Here is a 14,176-nt window from a genome sequence, read left to right as displayed (position 1 = left end):
AAAATTGATGTGTAGTAATCCCTTTTGCAGATGGCTCTTCTTGTCTGGAGAGATTGTCTTCTTCCACTGAGTGGTGAATGTCCACTCTGATGCTTGCTGTACTGCAAATTGGATTTGGTGTTATAAAGTATGCTATAGAGGGGGGAAAAGGCAGTCTCTTGGTGGCAGGTCTTTTAATTTCTGACATTTTCATGCTGAATTCTTCTCTACTAGAATATAGCTGATTTAAGTGTGATTTTCCCTGGGTTTAGTTTGGTTCAGCTAGTCTTTGGCTGTGTCACACGGCTGATGGCTTCTTTTCTGCTCTCCAAGCCACACCTGTCAGAGATGCTACTTTCAGGTTCTGGATAGTGTCTCTCATTAACATTCATGTCCCTGTATTCTTCCTTTAGCCTGTTTAACATAAAGCCAATGTCAATGAAGTGCATTGAAATGGTTAAACAATAAACAAAATCAAACGTTTGCTGATACGATCACTGTGAAAAAACAATTTCATTTTATGCTGAAACCACTGTCTGATCCTGGAACAAACTGAGGAGCTGGACTGCTGTCAGTGGAAAGCCTGAACTGTGTCTTGCATGGTGTTGTTTTCTCCTTTCTTAATACTGCAAATTCATTCCTTTGTAGGCTGGCCAGAGTTCACACACTATGTAGACACCCTGAATGGGACTAATGGACTTGGTCCTGGCCTTGTGTAATTGTGGATTTCACTCACTGGTACATTGGATCTCCAGTGAAATCTACAGCTTGCTTTAAAAAGCAAGGTGTTGTGATTGTACAGGACACCTTCAGAAAAGCATCTTTCCAAGACCTGTAACACCAAAGGAGTTGAAATTGGGTGGGAAGGAGCTTAAATCTTTACGTTGCCAGGATCTGCATGTTGTCACAAGAAATTGAGAGATCCCTGGAGACAAACCAGAAATGTGTCCCCTTTTATATGTACGTTATCTATGCAGTATTCATTGGTGTGTTAGCTCAGTCAGAAGAGTTGCCATTGCTCCTGATTTTTCATTGCTGGTGACACATGCTGCCAGACAAAGGCTGTATGGTCTGTCATTTCATCGGTTTTCACCAAGTGAAATGTCATTCTGGATGTTCTCTGATACTATTTCCCACTTATTAGTAGTAATACTGTCACATCTGGAGTGTCATCAAAACTTTTTGTGCGTTTTTTTTTAATGTTTTTTCTAGCTAGGGGCATGTAGAAAATAAGAAATAGTTCTAAACATCTTTTTCTTTTCATCACATCAGGCTTGCCAAAAAATCCTGGTTCGGTAACTTCATCAACTTGGAGAAAGAAGAACAGATTTTTGTGGTCATTAAGGACAAACCACTAAGCTCCATCAAGGCTGATATAGTCCATGCTTTCCTCTCGGTGAGTCACCCCAGCTGCCTCTTGGAGACATCCCTCACTGGTCATTCCAGGACTCCATGTGCCAAATGTTACTGTACAGGGGCTCTGCTCCTGGAAAAGCATCCTCTGTGGATTTAATTTACGTGGCCTGCACTGGACTGTGTGTGAATTGTTAATTGTAGATAACGCTCTCCAAGGTGAGAAAAGATTTCAGCCTTCTTGGCAAGGCCTCCAGGTTGCCAGAGTTTGGAATGCCATGGCAGTGGAGCACACTGCTGGCACAGTACCAAGACAGTGATTTGCTGCTTTGTCAAATCAGCCTTACAGTCACTGGCTGGGCAGCAGATTGGGTTCCCCTTTGACGGGGATGCCCTCCACCACTTCAGGCAGACAAAAGGCCTGTCTTTACATCTGCATTTGTTACTTTAAATCCCCACTTTGGTACTATATGGCAGAAAGAAGGGTAATTTCTTCTGGTGTCCAGAGTTTCAGTCGTTGCAGATGTGGTTTGTATACAGCCTAAGAAAGCAGAGGGAAATTGTCTATTTTTGTTCTCATTATCTAGAGGTACCAGTGATGAAAAAGTCAGCGCAGCAAAGGAAATGTAAGAGGTTTTTCAATTCAAGGTAGTCAACAACATAATTAGACTTTTTCCAATAGAATTAAGAGAAGAAAATTTAATTTCTTATAGAGTTTGTTCTATTGATTTTTCTCCACAAAATACTGAACTCCATTTTACTCCATGTGATTCTGCAATGAACTTCTTCCAAAAAATCAGCCATAACCCTTGTTAGTGTACAAGCGCACAAGGAGTAAGGGCAGTACAGTAGTGGGCATCAGACACTGGTGTCCATCCTAGGTGGGTTACAAGAGCCATGTTACTGTATCACTTTCATGCATTTAGCTGTGCTTTTGGGTTTATATTGTGGTGTGATGTATTCTGCTGTCTATACTGGTGACCCTGTGCATGCCCCACGTGTGGTTTAGGTGTGATGTAGGGATTTGTGTGCAAAACCAGTGAACCATCTCTTACAGAAACATCTAAACTTAAATGCATTATCATAGCCTGCTAATTAACCCCTTAAAGTCAGCTTGTGAAAGAACTAATCTTCATTTTTCCTCCTAGAGATTAGAGACCAGATTTCCAAGTAATTTGTTTGGGTTTTTTTTTAATCTGGTCCTTTATGAAGCAATAAATAGAATATGAGTATATTGTTAAATTTTGGAGGAAGGTGTGAAAGGTAACTGCTTGAAAATTAGGAAGTTGTGAAATTCCACCATGGTTCTGAATATACAAATGTTGGATGATGTCACAAAGACTTCTAAGAGTTACATATTAATAGAAGCTGGGGTGAGCTATTAGCAGGCATGCTTTCCCTGTGGATATCCCAGGCACTTTAAGTGTCCTAATGTCTATCTGACATCATAGAATCACCAAGCAGCTGAAGTTGGAAAGGCCTTCAGGAGGTCTCCTGCTCAGAACAGGTTCTGTTCTGAGCTGTGAGATCAGACCAGGCTACTTAGGTGTTTTTTATATTCAGTTTTATATCCCACAGACTTTTCTGCCCATTCCCTTAATACCACCTTTTGCTCAACAGAAGGCATCTCTCAAAACTGGTGGATGAGGAGGAAAAGAAAGACTGAGTGTATGAAGTTGAGAAACGTGTAAATTCGTAAGAGTGTTGGGTATTCACCAATATTCAGTTCTTAAATTTAGGTCAGTCCTGTAAGCAGCATTGCATTCTTCTGTGGTGCCCTATGCTCTTACTGATTTCACAAGAGCACTGTACATTACAAATTCAAGACCAGAAGCAAATCTAGCAAATGTTATTCATTCTGGAAAGGTGTTTTGTTATAAACAGAATTTTGCAGATTTTTTTTCCCTTTAGCACTGGTTCTACTATCTGCTTCTACCAACCTCTTTCAGATCCCAAGTCTCAGTCACAGTGTCATCTCACAGACAAGTTTCCGTGCAGAATATAAGTCCACAGGAGGTCCTGCTGTCTTCCAGAAGCCAGTGAAGTTCCAGGTGGACATAACATACACAGAAGGGGGAGAGGCACAAAAGGAGAACGGGATCTATTCTGTCACTTTCACACTCTTATCAGGTAACCATGGCAAAGCTCTAGAACGAGTGCGAGCTGGCTTGGTCCTTGCTGATAATAGAGACCTGCAAATTGCTCTGCCAGAGGGAAAAATATAACTGGCTTAACCTCGGGAAAAGTCAGTCAGGGGCAAGGAGGATATCAGGAACAAATATAGTGTTGGTAGTGATGGAAATGCAGGGAGGGAAGGAGATTCCCAAAGAGGTGAAGTTGGCACTGCCATGATTAGTGCTAAAATGGCAGCTCTGTGCACCAGTGTTGGTGTAACTCATGATACTGGCTCCCTGTTTCATGCAAACCTCCTGGGGTCTCAGCTGGGCACTGTGAGGCCATAGTTTCTTCCTTCTGACAGAAACATGCACTCACTCTTTTCTTCTGGGTGGCCACATGCCCCCCAAAGGGATGGCAACAAAGAAACAGACCCCCTCACCTTTTCTGTCTTTACAAAAAGAGCCCCGAAACCATTCCTCTTCTGTTGAGTCCATCACGCCATAGTCCCTTTGGCTGAAGGACAGGCACAGTCAGGACACTTCTGGGGACAAGACTGAGGGGAAGATGCCTGTGATCCTTCCCCTGCAGCCTTGTGTGTGGGCTTGGCTCCCACTGCTCTCACAGCCGCTTGTGCCTCTTCTCTCCTCGCAGGTCCAAGCCGTCGCTTTAAGAGGGTCGTAGAAACCATTCAGGCACAGTTGTTAAGCACACATGACCAGCCTTCAGTGCAGCAGTTATCAGGTAAGTGACTTCTACTGCCCAGCACCTTCAGCAGGGACAGGAAGGTGAAATGCCTCCCATAGCAGGAGGCTGAGGGAGACCATCCCTCTGATTACAGCAAAAAAACGAGCTCCATTCAGACAGAGCAGTAACTCCCTGCTCCCACCCTGCTCCTCCGTTTCTCATTCCCTCTCCGGTGCTCCCAGCGCATTCCCCAGTTGAACAGCTTCTGCCCTCTGCCCGCCCAAAGAGCCATTTGCCCACTTCTCCATCAAAAGCTGCATCATCAACAGATCTTCCAGATTTTCTCCAGCTTCAGAATCTCCCAGAGTAGGGACATGCTCTAGAGGATATTTGATTTTCAAACCCTTCAGGCATACTTTAGAAACCTCTGACTTCAGTGGGTCCCCGAACAAACTTGAGAGCTACTTTTAACTTAGCCATTAACATATGGTCAGAAGGTGACTAATAGTTTCCAGCAGTGTGATCCAATTCTCAATACTGTGGTAGCACAAATTCTATACTAAGGTTCTGCAGAAGCTGTATTTTATCTATTTGAAAAGTAAATTTCAATTCCTCGTGGTGGTAGAGAAAGCCTTACGTGTGTGACCCTGTGCAATGACATCAATCTGGATGTGCAGGCAGCCTGAATTGATAATACAGAAACTGGCCTCTTCCCATCATTATGTAGCAGGTGTTCACTCTGGACACTGTAGTGGTTGTATACACAAACACACAAAATCTCAGTGGTAACTCTTCTATCCTCTAAAAGGACAGAACAAAGAAGAAGGTGAAAGTTGAAAACTTAAGGCAGATAAGCTATTGGGAATGCATCAAGGAAGGAAAAGTAGGGAAAAGCAGAAAGAATGTTCAGATACTGGGAATAAATAGGAGTAAGGTGGAGAGCAGAGGCTGCAGCAGAAGACAGTGAGGCAGAAGGAGTGGGAGATGAAAAGGAAGTAAATAATATTATGTTTTAGAGCCAAATTATGTTCTTGACCCTTGTGTGAACAAGCCAAGACAAAAGTGGGGGAGTTAAGTTGGCATTGCATCCTACAGTTAAGTCACAGATGTCCTTGGCTCATTGCACATATGGGTTACATCCTTCTGGTCTAACAGTGTGGCTTTAGCATCCAAAGATAAAATAACTGCATCTAGAAGTGTGTATGCCTAGTACCTGACAGAGAAATATGCTCAGTTCAGTGTCCACGTTGCTTTTGGCCCCCAGCACTGCCTGACCCTTCTGCATGCTGGAATTCAGTGGTGCCCAGTACATGGGTTATTCTCTTCAGAAGCAGGGAAAATAATAAGACACTATTAGAGGACACTGTAACTATGGTTGATTCAGGTATTTGCTGTCTGGACTTCTGAAATTAAATCAAACTCAAGGAAGCAGCTAAAATTTTCTGCCAGCCCTTCCTCTTGGGAAATGCTGAGGCTAAGTGGGAGTGAGGGGATTGAGATAGAAAAGCATCCTTTAAACATATTTCATATTACTCCTGATGCGTGGACAATATTCGAGCATTCCTTGTTTCTTCTGGAATGAAGTGTACCCTTACTTTCCTGTGAGGAAAAAATTATTTATAAAGTAAATAACTTGGTGATCTCTCTTAACTTCTTCACCCTAATATGTGCTAGCTAGTGAGGCTCTATAGAAAAATTTGAACCCTCTTGCACAGTTGCATGTGAAGCAGCATATCTCCCTAAGAAAGCCGTATTATAGCAGGAATAAAAACCAAGACCCAGGGAAGTGTTATGGGCATACTTTGCTATGAGAAATGTATCTGACTTACAGTATTGCTCTGGTTCTGGAATGGAAAAATCATATTATTTCTGCTGCCTGAAGCTACATGAGAGCATATTGTTCTAGCAGAGAAAACCCAGCCTGACCTCTAATGCCGGAGTGGAACAGATAACTCCACATAGAGCAAAACCAAAATTAATGATGTCTTGAAATTTAAAAATGAGAATTCCCTGGGCTGGGGACTTACCTAGGCAAGACAGCTCACAAGACAGGGTGCCAACTGTTCTGTGTCACACCACTTGACCTGATCAGGAATATGCAAGCCTCTTGAAAATGAGAGAAGTCAACCTGAAAATTTTAGGTTGGAGCAGCATACAGGAAAGAGAGAAAAGGAAGGGAAGGGAAATAAAGGGATTGTCACCAAAAAAGAGACAACCTTTGCATCAAAGTAGGGTGGCCCAGTAGTTCACATCCCCAGCCAGTGAGAGTAAGGGGAAGTAAAGGGATAAAGGACTGAAGAGTTCACATTCAGCACCTTGCTTAGCTGGGTGTCTGGTTGGAAACGTGTGCAAAATCTTCCTAGAAATGGTCATGGAATTAATCAGCATTTCTCACTAGAAACAAAGCAAAGTCGTCTCTGTTTCCTATCTCCCATACTGCCAGCCCTGAACACTGCATAGGGATTTGGTGGTTGGGCCCTCTTCAGGTTCATGGTTTGAGGACACTCTGTAGGCAGTCTGCTGCTGCAGCAGGCTGAGCTCACCTTCCCTTAGACTGTGCCTCCATGGCTCTGAGCGTGTGCCCTGACCAGCAGCTCTGGTTCAGCACTGGAGCTTTTCCTGGCTCCTTGTGCACAGACACATCCTATGTGTCTTGTCTCTCCTGCCTTACAGTTCTGATGCTGTTACAGGTGGGATGATGGGAACAATCTGTGAAAGGTGTGTAAAGGGAGACCTGCAGAAGGGGAATAATTAATGAATTCAGTACAAAGCAGAACAGCAAGGCCTAATGGACATATAGCAAGACATATAGTGAGAGTCATTCTCTCTGCTGCCCCTCTGATCTGCTGTGCAGCATCCCAGCCCCCTGAGCCGGCCTGCCTGGGTTTCAAGAATGCATTTTCCTCTTTTTCATTCCTTCAGCTGAAAACAGTGTTTGTAGATGTCATGTTGCCCATGCATCTGTGTGTGTATGTGAGCCTGTTCTGTACCTGATTTAGGCAGATGTGTTTCTGTGTCACACTTGAGCACCTTATAATATCCCTTCCTCCATATATCCCTTCATTCACTTCCATTTTTCCTTTCTAAGACTGCCTGTGTGTATTTCTTCTGGCATACTCTGAAGCAGGAAAATAGATTTCCTCCCTTACCTGAAAGAAAGTGTAAATAAATTAAGTCCATTCCAAAAGTTAATGTAATGCTTCTAAAATCCACTGTCTCGATGGACAAATTTACTGCAACATACCAGCTTTGTATCCTAATGTTTCAGGACCTCTGTGCCATAACTGCTGAGGCAATACCAGGTCTGTGACTCGTGACTTGCATAGAACAAGCAGATAGGGATTGACTGTCCATTTTTCCCTTCCTAATGAAAGAAACTAGAGGCCAGCATAAGACAGTGGAAGCCAAGTACCAAAAAAGCAATTGGAAAACGTTTCTTCATGTAATCTAGAACTGGTGGAACTCCTTGCTGAAATCTTCCCGAGTACTTCTTACTCACAGGGAGGTTGGATAACTCCCTGCAGAGAAATCTTTAGGGGACAGAGAAGCTACAGTGGGTTCAGGAAATCTCTGACCTGACAGTGGTGAGTGAGGCAGTGGTAGGAGAAGTGTTCTGTATGCTTGGCCTGCTCTTTCACTCCTGGGTGTCTGTGGGGCTGCTGAGGGAGGCAGAGCACCACATCACAGGTCACCGAATATTCTGAGCTGAGAGGAGTCCACAAGGATCATCAAGTCTGACTCTCAGATGGTTTTGGCCTTTGTTCTGAACCAGAATAGTTGTCCATGTGTGCTTATTACTGATATCACAAAAGCCATTAGGCTCAGTGAGACCATGAAAGGACCCCATTGGGATCAAGATCTCACTGTCTGTGAGAGCAGTCAGCCTTGTCTCTTGTCCATGAATGGCTCCATCCAGGGCCCTTATACTCACAATCTCTACTTAGGTAATCCCTGGGCAGACTGCCCTTTGCTGGGATAAAAAGATCTCTCTCCATGGAGGACAATATCTCATATTTGTTCCTTTGTTTCAGCCCAGCACTCTTTCCATTAAATCATGATCTGTTTTTCTCTGATGCCTTTGCATGAAAGAGTAATAGTAGCAGCTGGTGAATAGGGACACGCAAAAGCCATCTGTGATCATTCACAGGGTAGCAATTTTTATTTCCCGAATATTTTCTTGCTTCTCTGAGCTTTGGTTTTAAGTGTGGGATGCTACATATTCTGATTTTTCCCATTTTCCCATGTTCTGGGCAATCAGCAGTACTGAAATAACCTTTATAACTTCTTTGTGAAAGGTTTTCTCTTTCCTTATTATATTTATTGGCTTCATATCAGATTTTAACTACTGACATCTCCCAAGTTCAGAGCATCTCACTGTTACTGCTGGAAGTGCCTTTCATCAGCATAAACAAGTGTTTAGAGACCATATCCAGCTTCAAAACAGGGCAGTGCAAATTCTTGCTAGAGCACTGATCTGTGAATTCCAGGTATTTTATGGTTCACAAGAGCTGTGGGCTGGCAAATTGCTACCCAAAAACAAAAACAAAAAAAAAGAAAAGAAAAAAAGTAAGAGACCTACAGTTTCCAAATGTGTGAAGGATTTTATCAAGATGGAGAAGGGAGTGAGGAATAAATGAAGTGCTTTGTAGGGTAAACTTCCAGCTGCAGACTCAAAAAAAGAACTCTACAAATGCCAGTTTGGAATTGGATTGCAGGTCAGTTTTTCTGGGGCTCATTCAGGTCCCAAGCTTCTTTGTTTCCTGCAATCTTTTGTGACCCTTTATGTCTTACACTCTTGTAGTGTCTAGGGTAATTACCTCATCTTGCCATCATAGTTCCACCTACAAAAAGTGCCCAGTAATGCCTGGTTGGATTGGCAGAGCACTGTGCTTTTGCTAAACAGCTTTAATATTATTGCTGAACGGCCTTCATTAAAATTAACTGAAGTAGTTACTCGTATAATATTACATATTTTTTTTATTTTCTGTGGTCTCATATTTCAGAAAATTGTCCTTATCCATCAAAACTAATTCTATAACATGCAAATTTACTTTTTTGGAAACCAAATAGGGTCCAGAGCCAAGATATTCTGCTGTCAGAAAGGCTCTGTTACAATCCTTTTTTTGTGTGTACGTCTATCAGCTTGTATTTTAATCACACAACTAATGTATATAGACCTGTGACACAGCTGGCTTTAAGTGCTAAAGAGAGCTGTGCTGGCTGCAAATGACTTAGGAAAAATGGCAGTATTAACTTTAGAAGACATGATTACTTTTTAATTTGTTAAAATCAAGAATGAAACAGATATACCAATTTCAGGAGGATCTTAGTAAACACCCACAATGTTTACCTGCTCTGACATTTTCCAAATACTACCTTTTGGTTTCCAGATTTCTGGTTACTATGTGGCCAGTCACTCTGGATATACTTAAGGGGAAAATTTCAGATGTTGGAGTCAGAAACAGTCTTCTGGTCATATTTGAGATTTTCTTTGCCCTTATGTGTTCTTTCAAAGCTAAGTTCTGCTAATGGTTGTGTGAATGCTCTGGAGTCTACCACTATAGATCTGCATCATTCTGCAAAGGGTCGGTGACTCTGAGGGGTCTGGACAGGAACCACTAAAAGACAAGAGACAACAAAGTTCTCCAAGTTAGTAAAGAAAAACAATGATACAGACCCATGAGTGAGACTTCTGGTCATTGACTCATCAGCAGCTGTAGGCTCTTCTCAAACCTGCTAGGCATCTTCAGGGAGAAATGCACTGAAGTTGTATTGTATATTAAATTAAATTCTTTGCCGCCAGAGCAGGCGAAGAATTTCAAAGGCAGGTGAACTTCTGGCATCTCTGACACCTCTGTTACGTTGTTCTAGATCTTGAATGTTCTCTTCTCCTTCACCTCCGTCCTTCCCCTTTCTCTCAATCTTGTGCCTTTCTGAGAGAACTTCCATGGGTATTATCTCCCACTGACCTCTGCCAGCCTGCTTTTAGCCTCAGGGATGGGGAGCACGTAACCACTGCTTAGATGCTTTGACCAGTGTCACTGGACCAAGCAGCTGCCCTCTCTCCTCCATGCTTTGCCAGGTCATCAGTGCAGCACAAGCCTGGCTGCATCAGAAGAGATGGATATCCATGCTCTTCTAGCATGAGTTCAGCTCACCCAAGCATATCCAGCACTCCTTCCTCCTCTTATGAAATTATTTTTCTCAATATTTAAGGGGAGGAATGCTGAGAAATTATCTTCCCCTCTGTCCTGCAGACTTTATAGCAGATAGTGAGTAGTTAGAGCTTCCTGGCAATTAGGGATTTTCAGCATACGTATTTCCAAGAAGCCTATTTCTTGAATACCCAAGTGCTCATCAAGAGCCCAGACAAGAGGAGATCTGAGACTGATCTGAGTGCTTTAACCTGCTCAGCAGTGAATACTCCACATTGCCCAGGAACACAGTGATTTAGACCCCAAATGCAAGGGAATCCTGGCTGACAGCAGCAGATCTGGCTTGCCAGCAGGTTCCACATGGAAGTGTCCAGCTGGGCTGGGCCTTTCTGTTTTAAAGCTGACATGTGGAGCTCCTTCTGCTTATTGCACCTGAATAAGAAGCACCCAGAGTCTGTGGCAATGGGAGCTATACACAAAGTGGACAGTAATGTCTTAGGGCCAGATTCTGCCACCCTTTCCCAAAGTGCTTCTACTGCCTGTGGATACTGACCTTGAAAGCAAGAGCAGTTAGAGATTACACTGAATGGGAGAGTTAGATTGAAACTTTGAAATTATCCTTTGGGGTTTTAAAGATGGTGTGAGCTGTCCAAGTAGCCTCACTCCATGTCCCATAGCACGGGGCTAGATTTCTTCCCTCTCTCCAGGTTTTTGATGTAGATATACGATCTGGCTGAACATTTCCTGGCTGTTGCAGGCTAATTTGCAAAGCTAGCCAGGTGGAATACTGTGTCCAGGCTTATAGTTTGCTAATGTGGTGGCAGAGTATTTCCCATATCTCTCATAAATACCTCTAGTTACGATAAAGGGGTGAGTGGAGGCAGCAGTACTGAAGCAGCTCCACTCTCAGTCACAGGGCCAGGTTTGCACTGGCATAGAGTGGGTGGCAGAATTTGGCCTGGGTTGTGTAAACACCGAGATGTGTATGTTTCCTGCTTCAGGTAATAATGTGCTAAGTTACTACTTTATGCACAGAGGTATGGAAACCTTTTTTTATGTTTTTCCCTCCCTCCCTCCTTTTTCCGTTCTATGATCCAGACACCACTAACTGTATGGAGTTGATGACTGGCAGACTTTCCAAATGTGGTAAGAACTTCCTTCCCTTCTGCCTTTTCACCTTCCCCAGCCCCTGCTGAGCAACATAATAATGCGCCGTCCTGTCCTGTTGCACCTCCCCTTTCCCTCTCCCTGCTCCCCCCCGCTCTTTTCGAGACTCCTCACCCTGTAACAACCCACTATGTCTTTCACTCACCTGGAGGACACAAGCACATATCCCTATTTCTGTTCCTCCCCATCCATGCACAGATGCACAGGCTCCACCACAGCTTTCCCCTTCATAGCACAAATGTGTGGTGTTACACTTGAGATACTCTCTCTCACTGTAACCCAGGCCAGTGATTTTCTTTTCCTTTCCTGATTTTTGTTTCCTCTTTTCTTTACTTGCTGCTGTTGATTCATGATTCTTCAGTCCCTTTTCTGCAGTGAAGCTGAATGCTGCCCTGCTAGCTGCTGTCTCCCTTGGTTTCCTGCTATTTGTTGAGGCAGGAATGCTATGTTAATTAACTCCATTTTGCATCCACCCCCTTCTTCCCCAGATGGCCTTGGGGTATGACCCCAAGGTTTTAAATTCTCCATAAGACATACTGCATATTATGTCAGACACTTGGCTAGTGGAAACTGTCACAGTTCCACTCTGGACTTGGGGAAGGATGCTGTATCTCTAGCTGGAGGAGTAGTGAACCTACTGAAGATTTGGAATTTTGCTAGGAATAAAAAAAAAGTCTCCTGCAAAACTCAGCTCAGCTTGTTTGGGCTTATGCCCCCACACATGGACTGTATTCTTTCTTGCATTACTTGTGCCTCTACTCACTGCTCCAAATACAACAGGAAAATACCCAAATACTAAGAGAGATGTTTTTGTCCTATTAATCATGTCTTGTACAGAAAGATTCCGTATGAGAGAACTCCGTTCTCTTTACATTTGCATCCTGGTATCTAGGCTGAGTTCAGATATCTCTGTGAAAGGGAAGACAAGATGTTAGGGAAGTGTTCACTGACCTGGTGCTGCTCTCCAGCTGGACCTGTGGCTGCCCCGCTCTCTCTTCATTAACTGAAGAAAGTTGTTCTGGAATTGTTCTGGAGTCTGTAACCAGAAAGGGAATTTGACATGGTGGAGATAATATTAGGTTTATACATGTGTGACTGAGGCAGAATTTGGCCTGTTCCTTGTGTTTCAGACAACCTTTTTCCCTTAAGTTGCAGCTTTGCTGGTGGGAATTTTTCCTTTGTTCTGAAAGTTCATTTAATTTCTTAGGTGACTTTTCTGATCTCATGAAGACTCATTTCAGCTTCTTTAAGGCATCAGATAGCAAATCCTCTTCTTCCTCAAGGCTTTGTTTCTTGCCTGGAATCTGGCATTCCCGTCATACAAAAATACCAAAATGCTGATTCTGCTGATTGCTTGCGAGTTAATTAAGCTATAGAGATGCCCAGCCAGTACCCTGCATTCTCTAGGTGGAGAGCATCACTGCTCACACTCACACTTCATCCAGGCCTTCCAGCTGTCACTGTGTCAGCAGCAATCCAACAAGGGACAAAGAGGACAAGGTGGAGGCCAGCAGGGAGACTGTTTTGTGGCAGCTGCAGCACAGACAGAAGACAGACAGAAAAGAGACAGGATGGCCTCTAGGGGTTTAATGGAGCTCCTTCCTTAAAATCACGTTCGTGTTGGTGAACTCACAAACAGTGCAAGGTGGTGACTGCACCATGCTGAATTCCACCCTCGTGTATGAGTGAAGAGCTGCTTCTTCTGCTGGAGCTCACCCGTGGTTTAGGCAGGGGAGTGAGAGGGAACGATGTGAGCGTTTAGCTTATTTTTGGCAAGTCCTTCTCTGTGGTTCTAAAGAGAAACCCCCGTGATGTTGACACAATGTCCATCCAGTAACAACAAATAGTGTATGAGAAACTGTATCCTCTGGGGACTTTGACCTCATTGTTGTTCCCTATTCTGACAGTGAGCACAGGAGGTCATTCTTGCAAAAAAGACTTAACTCTGTAGAAAGAAGAGTTAATCAGGTTCCTTAGGCCTGGCTCAGTCATGTGAAAGCTCTGGTGGGAATGAGGAATTTTTTTTTCCCCCACTATAAACCACTGAAAGCTGTAATTAACAGCAAGGCAAATTTGTTTAGTCCTTTAAATGTTATCTCATCTTCTGCTAGCAGTGGTCATCACTCTGAGAAGTGATTTTGCATACAGACAGTGGCATTGAGAAAAAAGTTAATGCTGAACAGCCGAGGTTTGTCATAGGAGCTGCCAATATCCAAATGACACAACTGCTGCTGTATCAATCCTGCCTGTGCAAACTAGAAAACAGCTGCTGACTTGTAGTATTTCACAATAGAAGAAAAGAATTTGGCTCATAATAAATTGAAATGAATGCTGGAGTGAAATATTTTTTTTTATGTTTCCACCCATCTCAGCGGGGGAATGGGCATTGCTGTTGTCCGAAAGACTAAATTGCTTTCCATGAAGTCTGTTCATAAGATTAAATTTGCCTTGTAAAAATTAAAATATTTACATATAAAATGCAGCTGTAACCTGAAAAACATCTACAGGAGTGATACTTTAGCTGATCTATTCCTGTGTGTATTCTCAGCCAAATCAGTTTAGTGACAAATAAGCTTTACCATTTTATGTGCTGCCGTTAAGCCTTATAAAATCAGCACAGCTGTAAAAGGACAAGCTGGATTCTGTTTCTTTTGAAGCAGGATTGAGAGAACTGTTTATTACCATCTAATCTGGTATTTATGTCTGTCTCATTGAAGAAT

At 43.1% G+C, this 14,176-nt stretch overlaps 1 protein-coding gene across 11 annotated transcripts in view; it reads left to right on the top strand.

Annotated features, from left to right (window-relative positions):
* Positions 1 to 14,176, top strand: part of BRSK2 (BR serine/threonine kinase 2) — a 302,919-nt gene that overhangs the window by 277,009 nt on the left and 11,734 nt on the right. For 8 of the 11 annotated variants that reach the window (XM_088166686.1, XM_088166684.1, XM_088166691.1 and 5 more), the window contains 4 exons: positions 1,252 to 1,375; positions 3,282 to 3,462; positions 4,102 to 4,191; positions 11,388 to 11,435. In XM_088166686.1, coding sequence (XP_088022812.1) covers positions 1,252 to 1,375; positions 3,282 to 3,462; positions 4,102 to 4,191; positions 11,388 to 11,435 — 443 coding nt within the window. The remainder of the gene's footprint in view (positions 1 to 1,251; positions 1,376 to 3,281; positions 3,463 to 4,101; positions 4,192 to 11,387; positions 11,436 to 14,176) is intronic. The other 3 variants (XM_088166688.1, XM_088166685.1, XM_088166693.1) reach the window with 1 other exon arrangement.

The sequence above is a fragment of the Sturnus vulgaris genome, chromosome 6 (assembly GCF_052056855.1).
Source record: "Sturnus vulgaris isolate bStuVul1 chromosome 6, bStuVul1.hap1, whole genome shotgun sequence".
NCBI lineage: Eukaryota > Metazoa > Chordata > Aves > Passeriformes > Sturnidae > Sturnus > Sturnus vulgaris.
This window is presented reverse-complemented; position numbering and strand designations above follow the sequence as displayed.